Raw genomic sequence first — 22,600 nt, 5'->3', positions numbered from 1 at the left:
CCCGCTATAGAAGCTTTTATAGTCTTACACTTTTTTATGAAAAACATTTTTTAAAGGCAGTGGATACTATTGGTAATTACTCAAATTAATTATTGGCATAAAATCTTACTTGGTGACGAGTAATGGGGAGAGGATGATGGTATAAAACATTGTGAGAAACGGCTCCCTCTGAAGTGACATAGTTTTAGAGAAAGACGTAATTTTCCACGAATTTGATTTCGAGACCTCAGCTTTAGAACTTGAGGTCTCGAAATCAACCATCTAAACGCACACAACTTCGTGTGACAAGGGTGTTTTTTTTCTCTCGCAAGTTTGATGACCGATTGAGCTCAAATTTTCACAGGTTTGTTATGTTATGCTTATGTTGAGATACACCAACTGTGAAGGCTAGTCTTTGACAATTACCAAAAGTGTCTACTGCCTGTAACACAAATTTATATTTCCTACCTGAGTGGCATTAGAGGAGGGGTTGATTTAGAAAACAAAACTGAAGGATAACTGCCCAAATTAGCGTGCATGAAGCTAGCATGTTCGCACGGTCAATCGGTTCCAATCATTTTGGAACGATGTATAAATATAGCCATACGTTCCAAAATGAGTGTCAATAGTGACACGAATGACGACAATTCTACTATGATGTCGTTTAGCCAGATGTTCAATGTTCAACCAGCCACAGTATTAAATATTAAGGTTAATATTTCGGGTCATATGTCAGACTGAAAACATCAAGTTCCAAAAACACATCGGTACGAAATGTCATTGAAATGAGGAAATTCTCATCCAGCGCCCACTTTTGCATTGGTCTCAGCAGGCCACCGTAGAATGCATTGCATTACTATACGTGTGGGGGTTTTCCAGTTGTCCGAAATAGTTATCATTGCATTGCGCACGGGATGCCGATCAATACATTGTACTGTATACATTCACATCGGTGTCGAGTTGGCGAAGAGCTGCACTGCTTTTACGATTTGAACGTTCGATCAGAATCCATTACTGTTTGCCGGCAATCGTCCACTTCTGATTCACCAAAGAGGTTCAAGTGTACGCAGTGAGCATTAGTCACATCTTCAGCTTGAGGTAGGACTTTACTTGCACCTTGCGGCACTAGGGTCCATATCCATCTATAGACGTGTAATATTAACTGACAAGTTTCATCATCATTTATAATTTAGCGGTCGCAGCTTTAGTAGGACCAAAATGAGAGATGTTTTAGAATTTCATGCCTTTTTAGCAAATTTAAACTGTAGTGTATGACATCCCCTAAATAGTCTTTATTCATTCATTCATTCATTCATTCATTCATTCATTCTTTCTTTCATTCTGTCGTTCTTTCATTTTTTTGTCTCACCAAGTTTCACGAACCAAGAGCTGTTCCTAATTGCCCTATGCACAAACACATCAGCCATTGACATGTGAGGAACACATCATGATGCAGCACACACTATCCGCATTGGTTGAAACAGGTGCACCTATAATTGCAATACGAACCTTTGTACCATCGAACCATGACGAACACAATGGTTGGGGTATGTGGGGTTTTCCCAGTTGTGAGAAACTACTACTACAATCATGGAGGTAGAAATGTCCATACTACAACGCATACCGTCCCCATGGCCGTGTGGTTTAAGCCCAACCATGGCCCAATTGCGGAAGTACAACATTATGTGGATTGGCGAAGGTGCACTGTTTTTGTTATGTAAACTTGAACGTTGTTTATCGTACAGAATCCATTACTGTTGCCGGCAATCTTCCACTTCCGATCCATCAAAGAGGTTCAAGTGTACGCAGTGAGCATTAGTCACATCTACAGTTCGAGGTAGGACTTTATTTGCACTAGGGTAAATTGTGTCTTAATGAACACTTGTGTGTGTACGTACAGTACAATAATCAGTTCACACAAACCTTTTTTGAAAGTTTTTTCAAGATCAATACAAATAATATCATTAACATTTCCTATTAATTAGAAGTCCTCTTATCCATTCATTTGTTGATATATAGTGTCACGTTTGTTTGTTTGTTTGTTTGTTTTTTGTTTTTTGTTTGTTTTTAACAATATTCAGTTATGAAGTTATCCATCTGGCAGTGTGCAAATAAGAATGTAAAACATATATACAATATCAATAATCAGTTTAATATAAATGTAACCTCCATTTTAAGAACCAGAATTTTTAAAATGTACTCGTGGAAATTATAACTACTAATGACATGCCTTGAATTACACGCAAGCCATGACTTCAGTTGTCCCTGGTCATTGCCTTGGTGCCCCATAGAAACATTCCAATAGACTTTTGAGACTTTCCAATGGAAGTGCCCTTTGTGAAATTAAAATGGACTTATACCCTCTCAACGATGAAGCTAAACACTGTGATTGCTCGCTGGGTGTTAGTGTTATTCTTGATGTAAAGTATAAAGGGAAAGACAAGGGCAAAATCAATTACAACACACATCGCGTCATTGATGGCCTCCAAATGCCACAATTCCTTTAAATGTATGGGAGTCGTAAGTCAACTGTTTACACAATTCTGGGCATGGACACATAATAGGCCTAGCGTATGAAGTAGCCCGAACGTATGACGTCACACTTTGACGTATGACGTGTATCTTTGACCTCACAATCATTTTACACTGAGATTCGCGGTAAACTCACACCTACATTATACCAAAAGTATCAATGTTTTCAAAGTTTGTGTTTCTAGGATCCACACAAAATGTCATTGTCATCAGACCCTTTTAGTTAGAAGTCCTCTTGTCCATTCATTTGTTTATTAGGTGTCCGGGCAACTCTTTGATATTATTCATTTTATTTCTTTTAAGTTTTTATTCTTCCTCTCGATGATATTGTGCATGCAGGTAGACAATGACCAGTAGATAATACAAAAGTTGTTACGTCACGATGACGTCGTCAGTTGTTTAAATATACTAATCCAAAGTTTATTATTTCAAAAGATCGTAACTCAAGAAGTAAAGCCATTACAACAATAGCTTTGGACACCCAGCAGTGTGGATACGTGCGCATTACAAGTGTTATTATTATTATTATTATTAATTTACACCTCATCGGAAAGGTCTTGTAAAGAGCTTTAAACGCTTCACAGACATGACCCCACTTTGACCTTCACTTCAGGTTCAAAACATTAGTTGAAGATTTAACAAATCTATAGCCGACGCCTGTTGGTTGGATGCGCCTACATATAGCACGAATGAAACAGTAATGAGAATGTCATCTGTTCACACTGTTGTTGTGACTACGTGCGTATTCACTTAAGTGGCGTGATGCTGTATTCCGTTTTACGCTGTGCCGATGACCAATGCATATTATACAAATATTGACTGCCCGCGCTTGTGTGATAACTTATATTATAACACCCCTTGCAAGTATTCTGCCTGCTCATTGGATTAGAGCGCGTCACATGACATGTCTTAGTTTTGCTAGACGACGGCCGTGTGATAGTGCGTCGGTTTGCCATGCGCTAGTCCGAAGACTAGCACACGGCGCCGTGCGCTAGTCCGACAGACTAGCACACGGCGTGCAGTACCCAGACGTCCGTTGCGTGTACGAGGATGATAAATTAATAGTCTGTAACCATTTCGGATTGCACGACACTACATGCAACACAGTAAGTACAAGTGTTTGCAATCTGTATTCGCGTCGTCCGTGGATTGTAGCATTCAGGTCTGTAACTTAATAATAGTACAGTATTTAGAAATGTTTGGGGTGTTATAAAACAAATATCGACTGCTTTTACTCGTGCAATGGTTAAAAACTATGACTCCCTCGGTGATCCCCGGAGCGTTCTATGTTCCCTCGGCTTCGCCTCTGGAAAATATAATGCTCCGGGGATCACCTCAGGAGTCATAGTTTTAACCATAGCACTCGAAGCAGTCAATATTTGTATATTATCACACAAGCGCGGGAGGAATACGGAAAAATATAGCGCTTATATCCAAGGTAGTGATAGTAGCCGTGCAATACAGTTTGTTATCACCACTCCATTCCATTCTGCGAATCTAATTGGAGGATTAGCGCGTACTTGAAAATAACATAATATGGCGCAACTTACGCAATAGACTTGATTCAAGTCCCATTCTCGTGTGAGAGGTCCCTAAGCTATTACCTCAACTTACTATGAAACAACCCCGTAGCATACAGTACAGTGCGCGCTCGCCGTCAAAATGTGGTCCCGAGAATGGGACTTGACGAAGTCGTTTCTTGCTCTGCACGTTGTTATTGGAAAATCTCCCAAATGGGGAGATGTACAAAACCAATGGGAGCGTGGAAGCGCTGCCCTGCCGGTAAAATATTCATTATACTCTGTGACATCACAGTAGAAGACGTTGTAAATGCACGCGTCTATACGCGGCACGCACGTGGGGCGGGTAAACTCATTAGCAGGCAAGGGGGTGTCGGTGTCATAAGTCGTCTTATTGCTCTTCCCAAAATTCAAATTTTGCAAACGAAACCGACCCCAGTGTATGTTACAACGTATTACTTAAATTCAAATGAACATGTAGTGCTTTCTGTTTCATAATTAATTGGTTATTAACAAATGTATTTCAATCATCAACTAAGTACTTAACCCACAAGTGACAAATGAACTAGTCTTCTTTTTGGGTGCGTTTGATTGGTCAAAACGTATCACGTAACAATGTTACATTATTCATAAGTGAATATATTTACATGCCAAGCGACTGCGACATCGTCAAGTCCCTGTCCCGCATGCGGAACAGGTTTTGGAATGCAGAGCATCACAAAACAGTAGTTTTCTGGGGATGGCACGGGATTGGGACTTGAGTCAAGTCTACTTACGCAACGGAAACGAATGCATGTTCGGCGTAAAAATGTTTCCCTTTTGCCCTTCTGATGGCATATGGTGATGGTGGAATTGAAGACAAAGTTTCGCTGAGATGGCCACCTACTTCAGTAGTTCGTAAGACTTGTAACTACGTGAAAAAATACAAGCAGTTGTGTTGATCAACGGGAATAAAAAAAATTCAGCGGAATGGTTTTGGATCCATTGACAGACTTCCATTTGCTGTGTTGCATTCCTTATTTCCATGATACACCTTACAGGTAGAAGTAGTACTTAACTCATTATATGTTTTTAGTCAAAATTCAAGAGGGGCTTAGGTTTGCCGTTTCCTCGATTTGCCTTCGTTTTACATTTCTATTAAAAACAAGTGCCCCTTTCAATAGTCTAAAGTTAACAGCCCGCTCGTCTGTAAGAAAATTATTATCTTAAAATAAAGCAAATATCCTTTAATTTAATGCCAACACTATTCTTGACTTAACGACATCATTACTAGACATCAATGTTTCATGCACCGAAACTTGATGAGTATTCAAAGTTTTAAAGCAACAAAACTTTATAATTGTCAACATATGGCATGGCTTATTTTGAAAAATATTATATTATAGCTTCATTGAACGTGATACAATGTAGATGTACTTGTAAGTAACCCTAAGGGCAGTTTCGAGATAAATTGAACAAAATCTCCCGGCGTCTTGGTGAGCGGTTTAAAGTATCTGGACTTCCGACAAGTTCGCAATGTATGAAATAAAGTTTGACCCATCCTTTAAATTTACAGATAATGACGTAAACAAATTAACATTTGCTTCGTCTGCTGGCAATTTTTTGTGTGTAAGTTTACTAAGTACGTACTTCATATCAAATCTCTCGATAAAAACTTGACGTCATAAGTTAAGAAATCTGTTTATAACAAAAGTTTATTGTTTTGAAAAATCCTATCATGAGCAAAAAGATTTTCAGTTTGGCTTTTTCTTGTGAATATTCGTTGTATGCATGTTTTTTTTTATAGTTCCCGTTGAAACTATGGTGGTAGAAACAAAAAAATTAATGTATAAAAGTAATCCGTTTTCATTTTGATTTCTTTGCATGTTGACGAGCTATTAACAAGTTATTCTTTTCATCGATTCCAACACTGACACGAAGATACCCGAACACCTAGTGTTTGTTTATGGTAACACTAATTTCTAGTTTATTTGTCATTTTTGTTTTGAACAAGATGAAGTTATTAGTCTTGAAGTGTGCATTTATAACATTAAGAATTGACGAAACATACAACATCAAAACTTCAGTTTTATAATGTAGCCTCGAAGAAGTTTTTAAAATGTACTGATGGAACAAACACTAATGACATGCTTTGAATTACACGCAGGCCATGACAGTGCCCGGTCATGGCCTTGGTGCCCCTTCAAAACATTCCCATAGACTTTTGAGATTTTCCCTTGGAGTACCCTTTGCAAAATGAAAAGGGCCTTGCTAAACAGTGTGATTGCCGGCTGGGCGTTGGTGTTATTCTTGGGGTAAAGTACAATGTATAAAAGGGAACAAATAGGTTCATTATTGTTAACATTATACTCATGTCCATCATACAAATACCACAATAAGTCGTGTTAGTCCATTGTTAAAAAATCCTAGGCATTGTCACTTATTTTCGAGTACCATACAAACTAACCTGTCTGACGTCACACTTCGAGAACACTGATCTCTATTATAATGATCAGTGTTCGAGGCTCGTGAATAACCCCAATATACCAGCTTGACCGGATGTTGCCTAATGCACCTTTGACCTCTCATTCATTTCACATGGAGATTCACAGTTAACTCACACGTACATGTACACATTACATTTTAAATAAAACAATGGCGTACATACACTATGCACACTATGAAGGCAGAGGATCGGAAGTGCAAGCTGACATACTACATCACACCGGACTAATCACAACACATTTCTATATCCAATGCTATGAAGGCATATAATGTAATTAAAGTCACCTGGAAGTGGTATTTTTTTTTAAATAAAGCCTTTGTCACTAAAATATGTGTTTTTATGAGAGGAATGTGAATAAAAAGTTGATTGTATTTACAAATTTACGAGTAGGCCCCGACCCGAGAGGGCGCTGTTCGTGACGTAATTCAAGGCGCGATATTTGAAGAGAAAATTTGTAGTCAGGCCCCCGTACATTACGTCTGGGAACATGGCACATCAAAACAAATTTAGACACGATTTTACACACATACGTACATTGAAACTTGAACATGTTGAACGCCTAGTGGTTTTTACAAAAGCTATTGCTGCTATTTTTATTTAACTATGCGATTTTTTAGTGACCAAATGGGTTGTAAGATGTGGGTCTGCCTACGTATTATTATAGAAATACGGCCACGGAGCAAACTGCACGCACGCACTATGGCTGCTGTATAATGTGCGGACGGTCACATAGGATCTGCACGCACGGTGAATCGCATGCGGTACCCAAAAAAAATCGTGTCACTTGGCAAAAGCTAAAAACATACCCTCAAAGTTCAAACTTACCCGAATTTTTTCACGTTTTGCAAATGCTCTTCTGGGTTCGTCACGTCTTTCAGATACCTTCTTCGACTTTCCACTAGCTGGAAAAATTGTTGGGACGGCGTCGTGTTTAAAGTCACCTGGAAGTGGTATTTTTTCAAAATAAAGCTTTTGTCATTAATATATGTGTTTTGATGAGTGGAATGTGAATAAACAGTTAACTAAGGTTTAAAAAAATCAGTTCTTATGTTATTTACAAATTTAAGAGTAGACCCCGACCCGAGAGGGCGCTGTTCATGACGTAAATCGAGGCAGACTTTGCCTGTAATGCGTAGAGTAAACACAATTGCAAAGTACATGTACGGACCAAGTCGTGAGTTTGTACGTTTCAAAAACAAATGTTTTTTTTTTTTTTTCCGGCAATGCCGACCAGGTGTATTGCTGCTGAATGCAGAAAAACACTTTTTGAAATGTACCAACTCACGACTTGGACGTACATGTACTTTGTATGCCTCGATTGACGTCACAAAAGGGGTAGGCGGAGTCAGCCCTCCAAACAACTTTATATATATATTAAACATATAAATCGTGACAAACAATTACTAAAAAAAATTGTTTTATTGTTCGTAAGCATATACTCCTATGTTTGAAAGAAAACAAATTCTATTTCCAGGTGACTTTAAGAATGGCTCTTCTCGTTATGTCAAATGAGTGGTGTATCCAGGATACGAAGCACGACGGCTCGAAGTGTTCGCTGCATAGCGCTGAAAAAGACGTCGGACAGGACCACTTTGCTCTAGTTAATATGACTTTTGCAGCCCACAACCGCCTATACTTGGGATCTGCAGGAAACAGATGAAGACTGACCCCATCTTTAGTTGTTTTGCTGCATCCAGCAGCAATACACCTGGTCGGCATTGCCGGAAAAATGCAAAAAAAAAAAAAAAAATCTTTTTCGCAGCGTACAAACTCACGTCTTAGAATTACATGTACTTTTGCACGTGTGTTTATCTACGCATCGAGGGGGGTCTAGTTTGATCGAGGCAAAGTCTTCCTTTTCCCACGTCACAAAAGGGGTAGGCGGAGTCAACCCCACAAGCACTTAAGTAATTTTTTTTACATATAAATCGTGACAAACAATTACTCCAAAAATTGTGTTATTGTTAATAAACATATACTCTTATGTTTAAAAAAAAAAAAAACTATTTCCAGGTGCGTTTAATGGGCTTACAAAACCATTGCCTGTGTTATTTATCATAGGAGGCAAGTATACTCTTACGAACTAACCCAGTAATTGTGCTGCCACCTAGCGTCTAAAAGTCTCCATAATGTTACCTCCCTGATTGTAAAACGAACACGTCCTTATTTTATTTCATCAGGTAACAGGAGCCCATTCTCATCAAGATGGCTGAAGCTGCTTTACACACTGAGACCACTTGCAAGATTAGACATGTACACATCGAATGCCCAATCTGCCTGAGTCGGTTCACCGATCCGAAAATCCTGGACTGTCTTCACAGCTTCTGCTTAAAATGTCTTCAGGAACTTATAGACAAACAGGATCCAAAGACGGATATTATTATTTGCCCGATGTGTAAAAAGGAAACATCAATCCCGGATGGGGAATTGTCAGATCTTCTTAGCTGCTTTTTCTTGAGCTCGCTTATAGATGACGTCATTAATCTTGAAGATCAGAAGGAGGACATTAACTCTCCTGTCTCGACTTGCGAAGGATGCGACGAAGGTCTTGAATCCGTCTCACGGTGTGTTGACTGTGAGGTGAATTTTTGCAAGACATGTCTGACAATCCACGCGAAATTAAAAAGTCACAGGCATCATCAAATCGTTGATGCTGTCGGTTCGTCACTCGAGCGAACCAAAGACAAGGATAAAGCTGCAGCACAAAAGTGCCGCAAACACACTGACCAGGAACTGTGTTTCTATTGCGACACGTGCGATTTACTTGTGTGTCTCAAATGTGCTGTTTTTGATCACCGAGCAACAAACCACAATCTCTCTGAAATCAATGATTCCATTCGATCTTATCGTCGAGCTGTTGATGAAGCCTTGCAGAAGTTTGATGAGTGTCGCAAGCAATTCCAAAAAGTGGATGACTCTATCAAGCACTCACAGCAAAGATTACAGCTCATGGTCGACCAGGCTCTTCGAGATATTGTGGCTAAGGAGGACGAGGAAATCACTAAGATAAGAAACGCATCTCGCCTCCTTCAAGAAAGAGTCACCCAAATCGGTCAAGAAAGAGGAGAGGGATTTGACAGCATACAGAGCAGCAATCACGATAAGATGAGCCGTGCAGAGCAGATCGTAGCTTCAGTCAATGACTTGATGCAACATGCTGATAACTTTGAGCTGCTGGACCTCAAGCCAAAAGTTATGCACAACCTAGACTTCCACAAAGAGCTCCAGTTTCAAACAGTGCAGCATAGCAAGTCATTCATCGGGTTCAAAGGTCATGATGTCATCACTGATGCAGATCTCGGTGAAATACGAGAGCAAGAGAAGTGGGAGGTTAAGACAGAGTTTGGTAAATGTGGGGGAGGTGATGGGGAGTTCATTGATGCAAGGGACGTTGCTTGTTTTAGCAATGGTGACATTGTCGTTACTGATTCAAAGAGGTGTCTATTATCCACATTTACATCAAATGGTAGTTACAAATCTACAGGTGTTCAAAGTGGAACAGAGGACGGTAAACTAAAACAACCTTTTGGTGTTACCGTGACCTCTGATGACCTGCTTCTGGTTACTGACGGACAGAATGTAAAGGTTTATGATAGAGAACTGAGATACATTCGTCAGTTCCGACCCTCACAGAATCAAGTCGAGGGGAAGTCTGAGAGTCTACTTCGTGGTATTGCTGTGGACAATAAAGATCGTATTGCAGTGGCTGACTGTAAGAGAAAGTTAATATCTCTCCATACTATGGATGGATCCATCATTTCCACAATACATCGTGGCGATATTAGAAGCTACTGCCAGTTATCTGTAAGCAGCAAGGAGCGTCTGATCTTCACACGCTACGACAAGATGAAACTAGTTTGTGTGGATTTCATGGGAAACGAGGTGTTTAATATCAGACCCTCCATTGACGGCAAACCTGTCAATCCTAATGGTGTGTGCTGCGACGATGCTGGAGACATCTATGTGTCTGTTTATTGCGGTGGCTGGGGAACCAATGAGATACACCATTACGATGCATCAGGTGAGCACATCGGCTGTGTAGCTCGTGGCTTGGACTGTCCTCTAGGCATGACGTTTACTCCTACTGGTGACCTCATCGTGGCTGAGACGTACTCGGTCAAGATATTGCATCGTCTGTGAGTGTCGATGACGTCATGGTCGAAAACGATACAAAATCGTGGATGACAGTAGGAAATTAACAACATCCAATAATAAATAATGACTAACCAAAACCAAGGCACTCTCATCAAGAATATGAATAATCTGTCATTCCAACAAATCCACAGTCAACTATTATTCTAAACGTACCAATAACTTAATAAAAAAATTGTTTGACTTTCGCTTTACATTGAGTCACTTATGATTTAAATTCCGCTGGGCTGGTTAACCAAACTAAAAGGTGGTATGATGTAAAATCATATCAATAGACCGATTCCACTACAGACGACACGGGTCATTCCATGTCAAATCAGCCAAATTTCAGAAAAGGTCCTAACTGACCCTCTGTCTTAGATTTTGTTTTACTTTGTCAAACTGTTCCACTATGGCTAAACTGGACACACATCAACAAATTCGTTTTCGAGAAATGGCCTCACGAAATTTGCCCAAACCTCCCCTATTTTAAAGCTCCGCCCGGCGCCGCTCGCGAAAACACGTCGTTGTGCTTTTTTCAAACTTTAAGAGCCCATAATTTTAAAACGGTAACAGCTATACGGCTATAAGTTGTTTAAATTTGTAAACCAACTTACTTTTGGCCATAGATTCATAATTTGGCCTTAAATAGTACATATCTCATCTAATGTTAATGTTAATTGTCCCCAAAGTGGGCCTTTTATTCAACGAGGAGTGACTTTTGATGATTTTCGGGGTATCGAATTTTTGAAGAGGGATGTGAGGGAAAAGAGAAATATTATCAAAATTATCTTTAATATGGTTGCCACACGCGGACTATTACTTTTGAGTTATTTACATCTTTTAAATTTATGAGTAATTGCCTTATTGATTGATGTTATGCTTCACGTCGGATATCCTTTTAGTACAACCACTCCATGTTTTAAAATACAAGAACAATCTTACTCGATATGTGAATATTTAACAACTGATTTACCTGTTGATATCATTTCGAAATATCGACATTTTGCAAAACGTGTAGTTTTACTTCCAACATGCCGTCGGATACAGAGGCAATGCTAGGGCGCCACCTACAGACATGACAGTAATTAATGTTGAGTATAATAATATAATGCTACCTATTATCAGCTATTTGTAATAAACGGAAAACTTGCTCACTATTGTAATATCAAGAGCTTGTAAATTGCAATTTCCTGACGCTCACTCAATTGATGATCAAGATATTTTTTTTTCAAATGTGTGGTTCGACTTTAAAATAAAATAATGAAAATAATAGCTGTGTTTTGGAAGTTGAGAGAGTATGTTTTTTTCTCTTTTATCGTCCATCCATCGATCTCAAAATGTAGTTTTTATTTTTTTATTTAAAATATTTTGTAGATTCAATGGCAAATGTTTGATTCCCAAAAGCTTTATTCGAATTGAACTTCAGTTTCAAAGAATAAACCATCAAGATAACTCTCCACGAAAACAAGTTTGCTCTTCAATTCTTAAAGCTTTATCGTGGTTTTCATAACTAGGGCCAAAATAATCAACATGTTTGTTTTCCTGCCCATAGTGCGCTGACATGTATGAATTCGTTGCATATATCTTGACTATAGGGCCTATGACAAAAGTAATAGAAGAAGGGACTTCACCATATTATACGAAAATACAAAGGTTCAATTTAATGAAGTATCAACAATAATGAAATCATTTCCGAGGAAACCAAAGACACGCAACACCATTGTCTTAATCCCGAATCCTCATCAAAACGATCAACTTTTTAAACAATTTGATTTCTACTTTGTAAATATTTGTCTCTCCTTAACAATTTTTTTCTTAAATTTGTAATAGTGTGTTTTTTTTCTTCTAATTTTAATCTCTGTATATTTTCCTGTAATTCGACCTCCGGTCGCCATGGGATTTTGTTTTTTAAAGAATAAACCAATAATGAATGAATGAATGAATGAACTGCTTCACTATACAGACCTCTAATCACAATAGGTCAGAACCACCCCGAGGGGATAAGCAAACTAAAAGATTAACAACAACAACATTGTTTGGACATCATAACTTCGTAACTCCTCCCATCAGTGTCACGAGACACCCCCAGCCCCGCCCACCCCTCGGGACAGCTCGGGATCACTATTTCCATCGAGCTTTGCTATTTCACACTAACTACAAAATAGCCCCAGGACCCACCACCCACTCTCCGGTCTTTTAAAAGTCAAATGAAATCCAGCACCAATAAATGGTTCTTTTTAGCGAACTAACTTTGAGACGTACTTATTGGCGGCAAAAGGATAACCATTATACTTTTTTCGCAAATACCATTGCGCAAGCGCAGACTGATGAATGAGGTGCATTGTGGGATAGATATGGATAAAATTTGATCACCAGCTAGACCACAATGCATCTAATTCCAAGCTTTACGCGCGCGCCCCAGCATTTGCGAAAAAGGTCTATTGACCCATTGTACTGCATGATGACGTCACATGCAGCTACTGTCTTACATGCTAGCCATGTGGGGAGTCAAATTGCCCGTAATAATTGTGAGTATTAAATGATAACATACTGTTTAAGAACGTGATTCAACTTTAGTATATTATGCCCACATAGGCCTACTCCAGAATATGAGCTGAAGATGCTTTAGGATGGCCACACAAATTGATTGTCGGATTCAGGACAACCAAGGCTAACTGCAGATAAAACAACTGTCTCTCTAGCTTTTATACCTTCGAAGTATGGTTTGGTCAGCTGTGGGTGACGCTTCTTTCCGGCTGCTACTGTTTCGTTCTCAAACACCCGGGGCCCTCGATCTCTCAGTGAAGTCTTCAGGGTGTCCTCTTTCCCTGGCCCCTCGTAACCTCCAGATTCGTCCCATGGACCCAAAACTGTACATTTCTAGAGAGCCCTTGAGTTTGGCTTTCCGACAGTGCCACACTTGTTCCAAACCAACCAAAGTAAAACCTATTCGGTGATGTGTGTTGTATTTCACTATTCACCTTCATACTGAGAGACGTGTGAATCTGACGTATAGCCAGTGGAACTAAAGGGGAGGGGGGCAATTCCCCCCTCTGTGATATCAGTCTGCCCCCCCCCCCGTGCCCCAACCCCATTTGAAAATTGAAAAATTGATATGACAATAACCAGAAAAAAATTTCAGTTTTACAAACCGTCGGTGTTCGCACGAAGTAGCACTCTACGTACTTGAGGATTTTTTCTTTACATTTTTATTTGTTTACATTTCTGTTGATAATGCATGAAGACCTACAATAGCATGAAGTTTCAAAGCTCAGACAGCTTTACTTTTTTAATTAAGCTCATTTAGTGTTTTCATTTTTTGCACAAACGTGGCAATTTAGATTTCACGAAGTAGCACCCGAACCTCTGTTTACCGTTGTTATGCAGCACTCGAGTTAAAGTTGTCAGATTTTTGGCCGATTTACCCGCAAATTTTAATTTAAATTTGAAATAGCTATTTAAAAAGATTATAAAAAGTTCTTAGCTTTCATTTGATGTATTGCACGACAAAATTCGCCAATGATTAGTGAATTATTGTCGGGATCCCGACAATAATTCACGTCACTGCTGAAAAATGCATTTTTTCATAAGAAAAGTTAGTTGTTATGCATATTCATAAGTTCCAGTGTATGTACTATAATACATGTACATATGTACATGTGACAAGCGCGCGCCATTATGTACGCGCGCTGAATATGAAACACACGTTGGAGTCATAGTGAACGCTACGCGATGCTTTTTTGTTCAACTTAGGCCGTGTACGAATGTTTCGGCTGTGGCCGCTGGCTGCGACCGCGGCTTTGGCAGCGTCTAGCGGCCATGGCATGACGCGGTCAACAAAAACATTCGGACGCGGCTGTGACTTCGTGTGCCGCCCTCAAGCGGTGAAATTAGTGTTTTGCATACGTACATGTGTTGTTTCGTCTGCTAATGCAAACAAATAACATGCACGATTGGACTGAGTGATGTGAACGGCGTAAATTTTGAAGTTGGGAGGGGGGGGGGGGGCTCAACATTTCTCTATTTCTACCTCTCAAGTAGAATTTTTGTTTAAATCTATTTGTTGAAGTATAGTGTCATGTTTTATTTAGGGATTTCAACATTGAAAAGTGAACAATTAACACATTTTTTTTATAAACACCAAAATAAAACAACCTTTTTAAAATAAACTTATTGGTTGACCCAACCATGCCCAACTGGTGTGTAATCTATACTATTAAAAGCGTAACCTGCGCCATCTTGGAATGAAAATTAGAAGGTCCAGTGGTATGGCATCCTTGTGGAATCCAACACGGTTGTTTGTGTGGAATTCAATACGTTTGTGTGGTTTCAGACGTCGGGTTGCAAGTCTGCAAAACCCGGATCCAAACTCGCACTTACAAGTCATGTGATTGGAGGAAGTTTGGGCGGCGACCGTGCGTCAACCACTGGTCGATGTTGTTACCAGACTTCCTAGAAATCTTTCTGACAGGTGACTCATTGGACAGTGTTTCGCAGATGGTGCTCCGGATTGGTTCATTCATTGCCCCTTGACCGCCCACCCGCCATTCGATCCGCCCTTTTTGGTCAGGTTACTTTCGTGTTGTACTAAGCATGGTTCTCCGGATTGGTTCATTCATTGTCGCGCAGGGTCGAAAGGGTCGAAGAGGCTGGGTGCCAGGACAAACCCGAAACAATCTCACGAATTTGACCGAATTTGCATTGAATGGATGAAGTACCGTAGATTGATGTTTCGCAGGCGACCATGTGTCAACCACTGGTCGACGTTGTTATCAGACTTCCTAGAAATCCTTCTGCGGGTGACTCATTTGTTGAAAAGATTAAATGGATAATATTTATAAAAAAGCATTCACTTCCAAACGGCGTGAGAATTATCATGATGAACAAGGTTGGGATCAAACGGAAGCTTAATAATTTGGAAACATTGGGTAGGGCCGGCTATAGGTTGGAAGGTGTCTAAGGGAACTTTACAATTAATAACATTTTGGGGTTGGAGGGGGGGGGGCCTTACACAAAGAGCCATTCTGGTCAGTGTATTGTGAGTGGTGTGTTGTCTGGTTTGAGACAGGCCACCTGTTGCTTGGTGAAGAAGGTCGCCGTGGGACCACTTTAGGTTGACAGTGGGTGGCGACCTTGGACCTTTTGCCAGTAAACTCAAATGGGTACATGAATTACGTTTTAGAATACGGTCTGTTCATGGAGGTATAATGTTGCAGTTTCAGAGTTTAACCATGGAGGTAGAATTGTGAAACCATTCCTTACTCTATGGTGAAACTTATACACGTACGTCAAAGGCATGTTTTGAAGCTGTAAAAAAAGAACTTTGCTTTGCATTTGGTCAAAGTTGTTAAGCAAAACGACATTAAGTTTCCTTTTGAATAAGTCCATTCACAAAATTGGTTAGAGCAGTGTGTCGGTCAGGTCTCAGAATGTACATTTTGCCAAATCCATTTTGAAGCCTAATTTAGCCATCGGCCCGTCGGGTTGGTTACTCATGGAGATAATATTAACAAAAGAGACCTCGTGCGGCTGAATGGGGTACATTTCTAGGAGTTTGTCTATTGACCCAAACTGGACGTAACAAACCTTAAACATGACTTGACATGCTTTCTGAAAGTGAAATAAGTTAGAGAAAATGGAGTGGGGACGAGTTTATCGTTTTTATTTAGTTTGTACGATATAGGGTTCCAGAGATATGGGATGTATGGAGGTTTGTTCCTAGAGCAGCGTGAACATGAACGCGGTCAGAAATTGTGTCGTTTGTCGTTCAAATTTCGCGAGATGCAATAAGCCCAAAGTGACAATAAAAATATAGAAAAAAACCAGACCTCCCAAGTCTCACGCATTAGGAGTGAGACTCACGCATTTGGGCTCTGTCTCACGCTCACACGCACATCAACCATTATTGGGGCGAGATCGGGGAAAAAAAATTAACGACATTTTTTGTACAAAATTTGTACAAACAGAGCGCAAATATGCAGATTGCGCACGCTTTTGCTCATCCAGTAGGTTCAGCTCAAATTCGGCAGAGCGCAAAACGCTTATTGCGCACAAGTTTGTTCCGATTCTTTTAGCAAATTCGTTGAAATGCGCTCCACTAGCGAAGACACAACAGGCAGAAGAAGTGAGCGATTGATTTTGGACATCATTTTTAGTCTATTTTTTTCAAGTTTGGAAGGATATAATCTGACACAATCGAACCTCCACATTAACCATCAACATCTCCTGTGTACCTCAAGTGAGTTTTAATTATTCTGAGGAGGCTTTTGATGCATTTTGAAACACCTTTTGTCCACATTCACATTGTTTTATTTATTGATAAAAAAAAAAGTTGGGCGGCGATTTAAAAAGGCCTTCTTAAACTGGCAATTTTTTTTCCGGGGGGATGGGGGTTGAGCTTTGAAAAATCTCACACATAGCTGGCCTCTGGACTTGGCATCTCTGCCTGCAAAACACTTTTTTGACGTTCACGTTAAGTGCTCCCGTTATACATGCAGCCTATTGACCAGAAAGTTTACAAGACCAATTCAGATGAGAATAAACTAAACAGAGGCCTACGCTCTTACCGCCCCCGCCCCCCCCCCCCGAAAAAAAAAAGAAAAAAAACAGTAGATAAATTAGATTTGTGGCACACAGCATGTTCCAAAAACTCGCTTTACTTATAGTGCTGTAGCAACGCTATGTATCGTGGGACGTAAAAATGTCATTTTTGACGAAATTTTTAAAAAGGAAATCAAGCATTATGAATGTATATTGAGTGTGTGGAGAAAGTTTTGGTAGTGTAGTACAAAAGAAACTTTAGTTATTGCTGGCTAACGGTCAGTTTCACCTATCAACGCTGATTTGAAAAACGTGTAACGTTAGGGAGGCCCAACTTATTAGACCCCTATAAGGCTCACGGGGGAGCCTTATAGTTTCTAGATGCATAAGGTACGTGACACGAGGTGGGTACAGCCACTGCAAGTAGTGGTGGACGTGCGAAATAGCTTCATTTTGGGTTAGAATTATGACGCCATGCATAAATATTGAGAGAGGCGTATAACACCCTCACCCACATTTCGAAATATTTGTGTAAAGGATTTTTATATCCTAGCGGGGTGCCGCGCGAAGCGCGGCATCCCGCTAGTGATAATCAAGCACTGTTATACTAGATGCCTTCTGAGTCTTGCAGGAAAGAATTCACAGGCTTACTACTCGGGTGAGTTTAACCCAAGACCTCCCGCATACTATTAGAGCAGATCTACACCATATGTCAAGAGACCAGTTCAATAATAATGTTTATTGACAATGGGTACAGCAAACAATTTAAAATAAATGTAATCCTACCTCAGTAATTACTTAGCCTGTGGATTTTTTCCCCCTGCAGAACTAAGAAACCCCCGACAGTGCTTTCATCAGTGTTCTAATATTCTTGCAAAACCAAGTATTACATCTATTTTAATTAAACAATATTGTAAAAAATATAGCCAAGCAACCTCTGGTTTGGCCAGTAGGTCCAATGGGTGGGTAGGGCGATTGGGTGGGAATTGATGTGGATTACTGTGGAGCACACCCCTGTCCAAGACTACCAATAATCACACAATCAACAATTAATTAAGACACAGGAGATAAGTTTAACTTTTGAGACGTGAGGTTTATTTTCACCAGCTCTGCCTTTTATAGGCCAACATAATACAAGTTTATAAAGCATTGCCCATAGTTTAACCAATTAGGGAATAACAGTGCGAGGACACAGTATTCACTGCGCGTAATGACCGGGTTAGTAGCTGGTGCTGTTAACGGTCTTTGCACTGTTATTCCCATTAGTAAATACCCTTTTAACGAAATAAACAGCTTAAGTGTCAATACGTCACGCTCTGCATATGATCAGTCAGTTCAAAAATTACATTGTAAACTTTGCGTGTGCAAAACCCGAGAGTGCAATACAGAAAAATATAGTGCATCTGCGTCCTATCAGCCTGGTAGGATATGGAACGCATATAAGGAAGTGCTATATTTATCTGTATTCTACTCATGCTTTTTTGATAACTTGAAACTATCATCCGTTAAATAATACATCCCATCGTGATCAGATTTTGACCAATCAGTACCTGGAAACTGTCCAAGGTATTTATTAATCAAACTAAAAGGCCAACTTAAAGACACTGGACACCATTGGTAATTGGTGTACTTCAACGTTTGATAAAATAACAAATCTGTGAAAATTTGAGCTCAATTGGTCTTCGAAGTTGCGAGATGATAGAAAAAACACCCTTGTCACACAAAATTGTGTGCTTTCAGATGCTTGATTTTGAGACCTCAACATAATAATAATAATAATAAGACATTTGTAAAGCGCCTAATGCAAAAGCCTCTAAGCGCATTAAAGAAAACAATAAAATAAACAATTAGAGAAAGATACAAGATACAAATAGGCAAACTACAAAAAAAGAAGCTTTAAACAAATGAGTTTTCAACAAGGACTTAAAACATTGTAAAGTATTAGCTTGGCGAATATGCACAGGAAGACTATTCCAAAGAAACGGTGCGGCGTAAGAAAAAGATCTGTGGCCATAAAAAATGGAAGAAGCACTAGTAGCAGAAAGCAATGACTGTTGAGATAATCGTAAAGTCCGAGTAGGGGAATAATGATGAACAAGTTCAGATAAATACGCAGGAGATTGACATGTTTGAGCCTTGAAAGTTAACAGAAGAATTTTGTAAACTGTTCTAAACTTAACATCTAGTTCTAAGGTCTCGAAATCACATTCGTGAAAAAATTACGTCTTTCTCAAAAACTGAGAGAGCTGTTTCTCACAATGTTTTATACTATCACTAGCCTTGCTCAAGGCAGTCGTACTATTCACTCCGAAAAAGACGCCGTTGTAAACCCACCCGTATACACTGTGCGTGGTGCGTGTAATCACACCACACGACCCACCCGTATACAGTATCACCCTCTCCTCATTACTCGTTACCAAGTAAGGTTTTATGCTAATAATTATTTTGAGCAATAACCAATAGTGTCAACTGCCTTTAAAGCCGGTTTATAGTCGTTGGAAATGTTGACGTCGGAAATGTTGACGCATGATTCTAAAAAACACGGTTTATAGACATCATCACTAAGGCATATAAACTGTGAAGACGTAAGGACGCATCTAACCCATCCTAGGACGAGTAAGAGATAGGATAATCGTACCGCTTTGTGAAATCGGCTACTGGAGTTGTTCTGCTCCATCCATCATCATGTCATATAATACAGAAGCTTTGGTTTTTTTGGGTGGCTGTTCCTCCATCTGTACTGGTCTTACCATAAAGATCTTACTGGTCATCCTCGTACTCCTCCAAACACCAAAGATGACAGTACACCGGGCATGGAGAGGTCATGTCTTCATAAAAGGGCCATGATATAGGCCTACGACTGCACGTTTCATCTTCCATCCTTCCCTGGTTGAGGGGTGTTTTAATTCCTGAAGTTAAAGTATGAAAGTAATTTTCAGTTACCACCAAGACAATTGTGTTTTATTTTTACCATAGCAAATATTACCAGTGAAACTAGAAAGCCCAACCAGCCCTTCAATCTCAGCTCAACCATGGGAGATAAAAATAGACCTACAAAGCTGGTTACCGCTCGATAGTCCGAAGGTTCGATGGTCCGAAGGTTCAATAGTTCGAAGGTCCGTTAGTCCGAAGGTTCGTTAGTCCGAGGGTTCAATAGCTCGAAGGTCCGACAGTCCGAAGGTTCGATAGTCCGAATGGACTGTTAGTCCGAAAATAGGATAAGGTTAAATATTCCGAAGGTTCGGCAGTCCGAATTGACAATCAGGTTCGATAGTCCAAATTGACAATAAGGTTCGATAGTCCGAATCAACAATAAGGTTCGACAGTCCGAATTGACAATAAGGTTCGACAGTCCGAATTGACAATAAGGTTCGATAGTCCGAATCGACAATAAGGTTCATTATTCCGAATCGACAGTAAGGTTCGATAGTCCGAATCGACAATACACACGCGCCATTGCCTGTGTAGAATTTATTTTGGTTCGCCATGGACGCGGTAACGATTTCACGTTCGAAAACCGACGCGCAGAAAATGCACACGGGAGATAAGCTTTGGACGCGCTAAATGTCACGTGCCGACGGCAACAAGTCACGTGACCACGGCAACGCACAGAAAGTGAACAGGGGAGATACGCCAATGGTGGACCCATGCCAGAACCCGTGTATGTACGCGCGGCCGATCTAGTTATTTCAGTTATTTTAATTTATATCTATGAACAAAACGAACTTCTTATTTAAATTTCCCTACGGTGTGCGTCTTTCAAACCTTAATCGAACCTTATTATCGATTCGGACTATCGAACCTTATTGTCAGTTCGGACTATCGAATCTTCTTGTAAATTCGGACTATCGAACCTTATTGTCAATTCGGACTACCGAACCTTATCGTCGATTCGGACTACCGAACCTTATCGTCGATTCGGACTATCGAACCTTATCGTCGATTCGGAATAATGAACCTTCGGACTGTTGAACCTCGTTTTTGTTTCGGACTATCGAACCTTCGGACCAACTAACCTTTTTTAAATTCGGACTACCGAACCTTCGGATCGATGAACCTTCGGATCGATGAACCTTCGGACTAATAAACCTTCGGACTATCGCATCATATGTTCGGATTAACGAACCCTATTACATTTTCGGACTAATGAACCCCCTCTTATGGAAAATTTGCGCGTTCGGACTATCGAACCTTCGGACTATTGCACCTTCGGACTAACGGACCTTCGGACTATCGGGCGGACCCCACAAAGCTCACCCATCATGACCCAGTTCCATGGTCCTACAGTTAACTAAAATATTCTTAGAGTAAGACCAATAACCACAAGCCCCCCCCCCAAAAAAAAAAAAAAAAAAAAATAATAATAAGAATAATAAATAAATAAATAAAATAAAATAAACAAAAATGAAAATTACATTTAACACAATTTTGCCTAAGTTTATCATGTTTATTATTAAAAACCCAATCGTTATGTCACGACTGTTTGTTCGCGATTGCAATAAACAGATGACAGGAATCCCAGGATGATGATAATTTCGTACAAAACGAAACGAGCAACGCTAGGATAGGTTTGGGTGGTCGTGAGTTATTGTCAAAAACAAAAAACATAAACAAAAACATTAAATGCAGGATAAAAACACACCCGAAATAGCAATACAACACGAAAAGTGTGACATTATTATCACAGGTCGTCTTCTTCTTTATCTAAACATCACTTACACTTGAAGGTTTCACCTGTACTTAGCAGAAGTATGTAGTACAGTTTCTAGTCCCATCGTAAATATATGTAGCACTCACGTAGCAGCAGACGACAAACCACACGCCACACACACACAATATCAATAAAATGGCGTCCCGGCCACAAGCAAGTCACCTCCGCTTGTGGCTTGAAATCTTGTGGCTTGAAATCTGGTCGCGGCCGCAGCCACGGCCGCAGCCAAAAGAAAAAAAACATTCGGACACGACTTCAAAATGGCGCGCACTGCCAGCGGCCGCAGCCGCAGCCGAAGTCGAAACATTCGGACACGGCCTTACAAAATGCCAGTTTTGTCAACTAAGAAAATGGCCGCCTGCGCGCATGCCGGAGCGCGTATATAGGCCAGTGCGCCCTCTAGTTCTTATATATAACTATGTGGTGTACTTCGCGATCGCCGTGTGTCATGTGAAAAATTAGTATTCATCATGAATTTTCATTAACTTGCTTATCCTTCTGATTGGCCGCCAGATTTGCCAGCAGTCAGCCAATCAGAATGAAGTCCTCGGAATGCAAAATTTAAAAGTGTTATAACTATAGTTCCTGACGTCACAAATTTTCATTTTTTTTATTTTTCGTTACACAAATATATATCCTTTCTAAATTCGTTCACTATTCAAAATTGATTTTTGACTCCACATCGGCAAAAAATCTGAC

At 40.0% G+C, this 22,600-nt stretch overlaps 1 protein-coding gene across 1 annotated transcript; it reads left to right on the top strand.

Annotated features, from left to right (window-relative positions):
• Positions 1–8,721: 8,721 nt before the first annotated feature.
• On the top strand, positions 8,722–10,656 carry LOC139936343 (uncharacterized). The gene has a single exon (XM_071931142.1). The coding sequence runs from the start codon at positions 8,722–8,724 to the stop codon at positions 10,654–10,656; it is 1,935 nt and encodes a 644-aa protein (XP_071787243.1).
• Positions 10,657–22,600: the final 11,944 nt, after the last annotated feature.

Source organism: Asterias amurensis, chromosome 4, assembly GCF_032118995.1.
Source record: "Asterias amurensis chromosome 4, ASM3211899v1".
NCBI lineage: Eukaryota > Metazoa > Echinodermata > Asteroidea > Forcipulatida > Asteriidae > Asterias > Asterias amurensis.
This window is presented reverse-complemented; position numbering and strand designations above follow the sequence as displayed.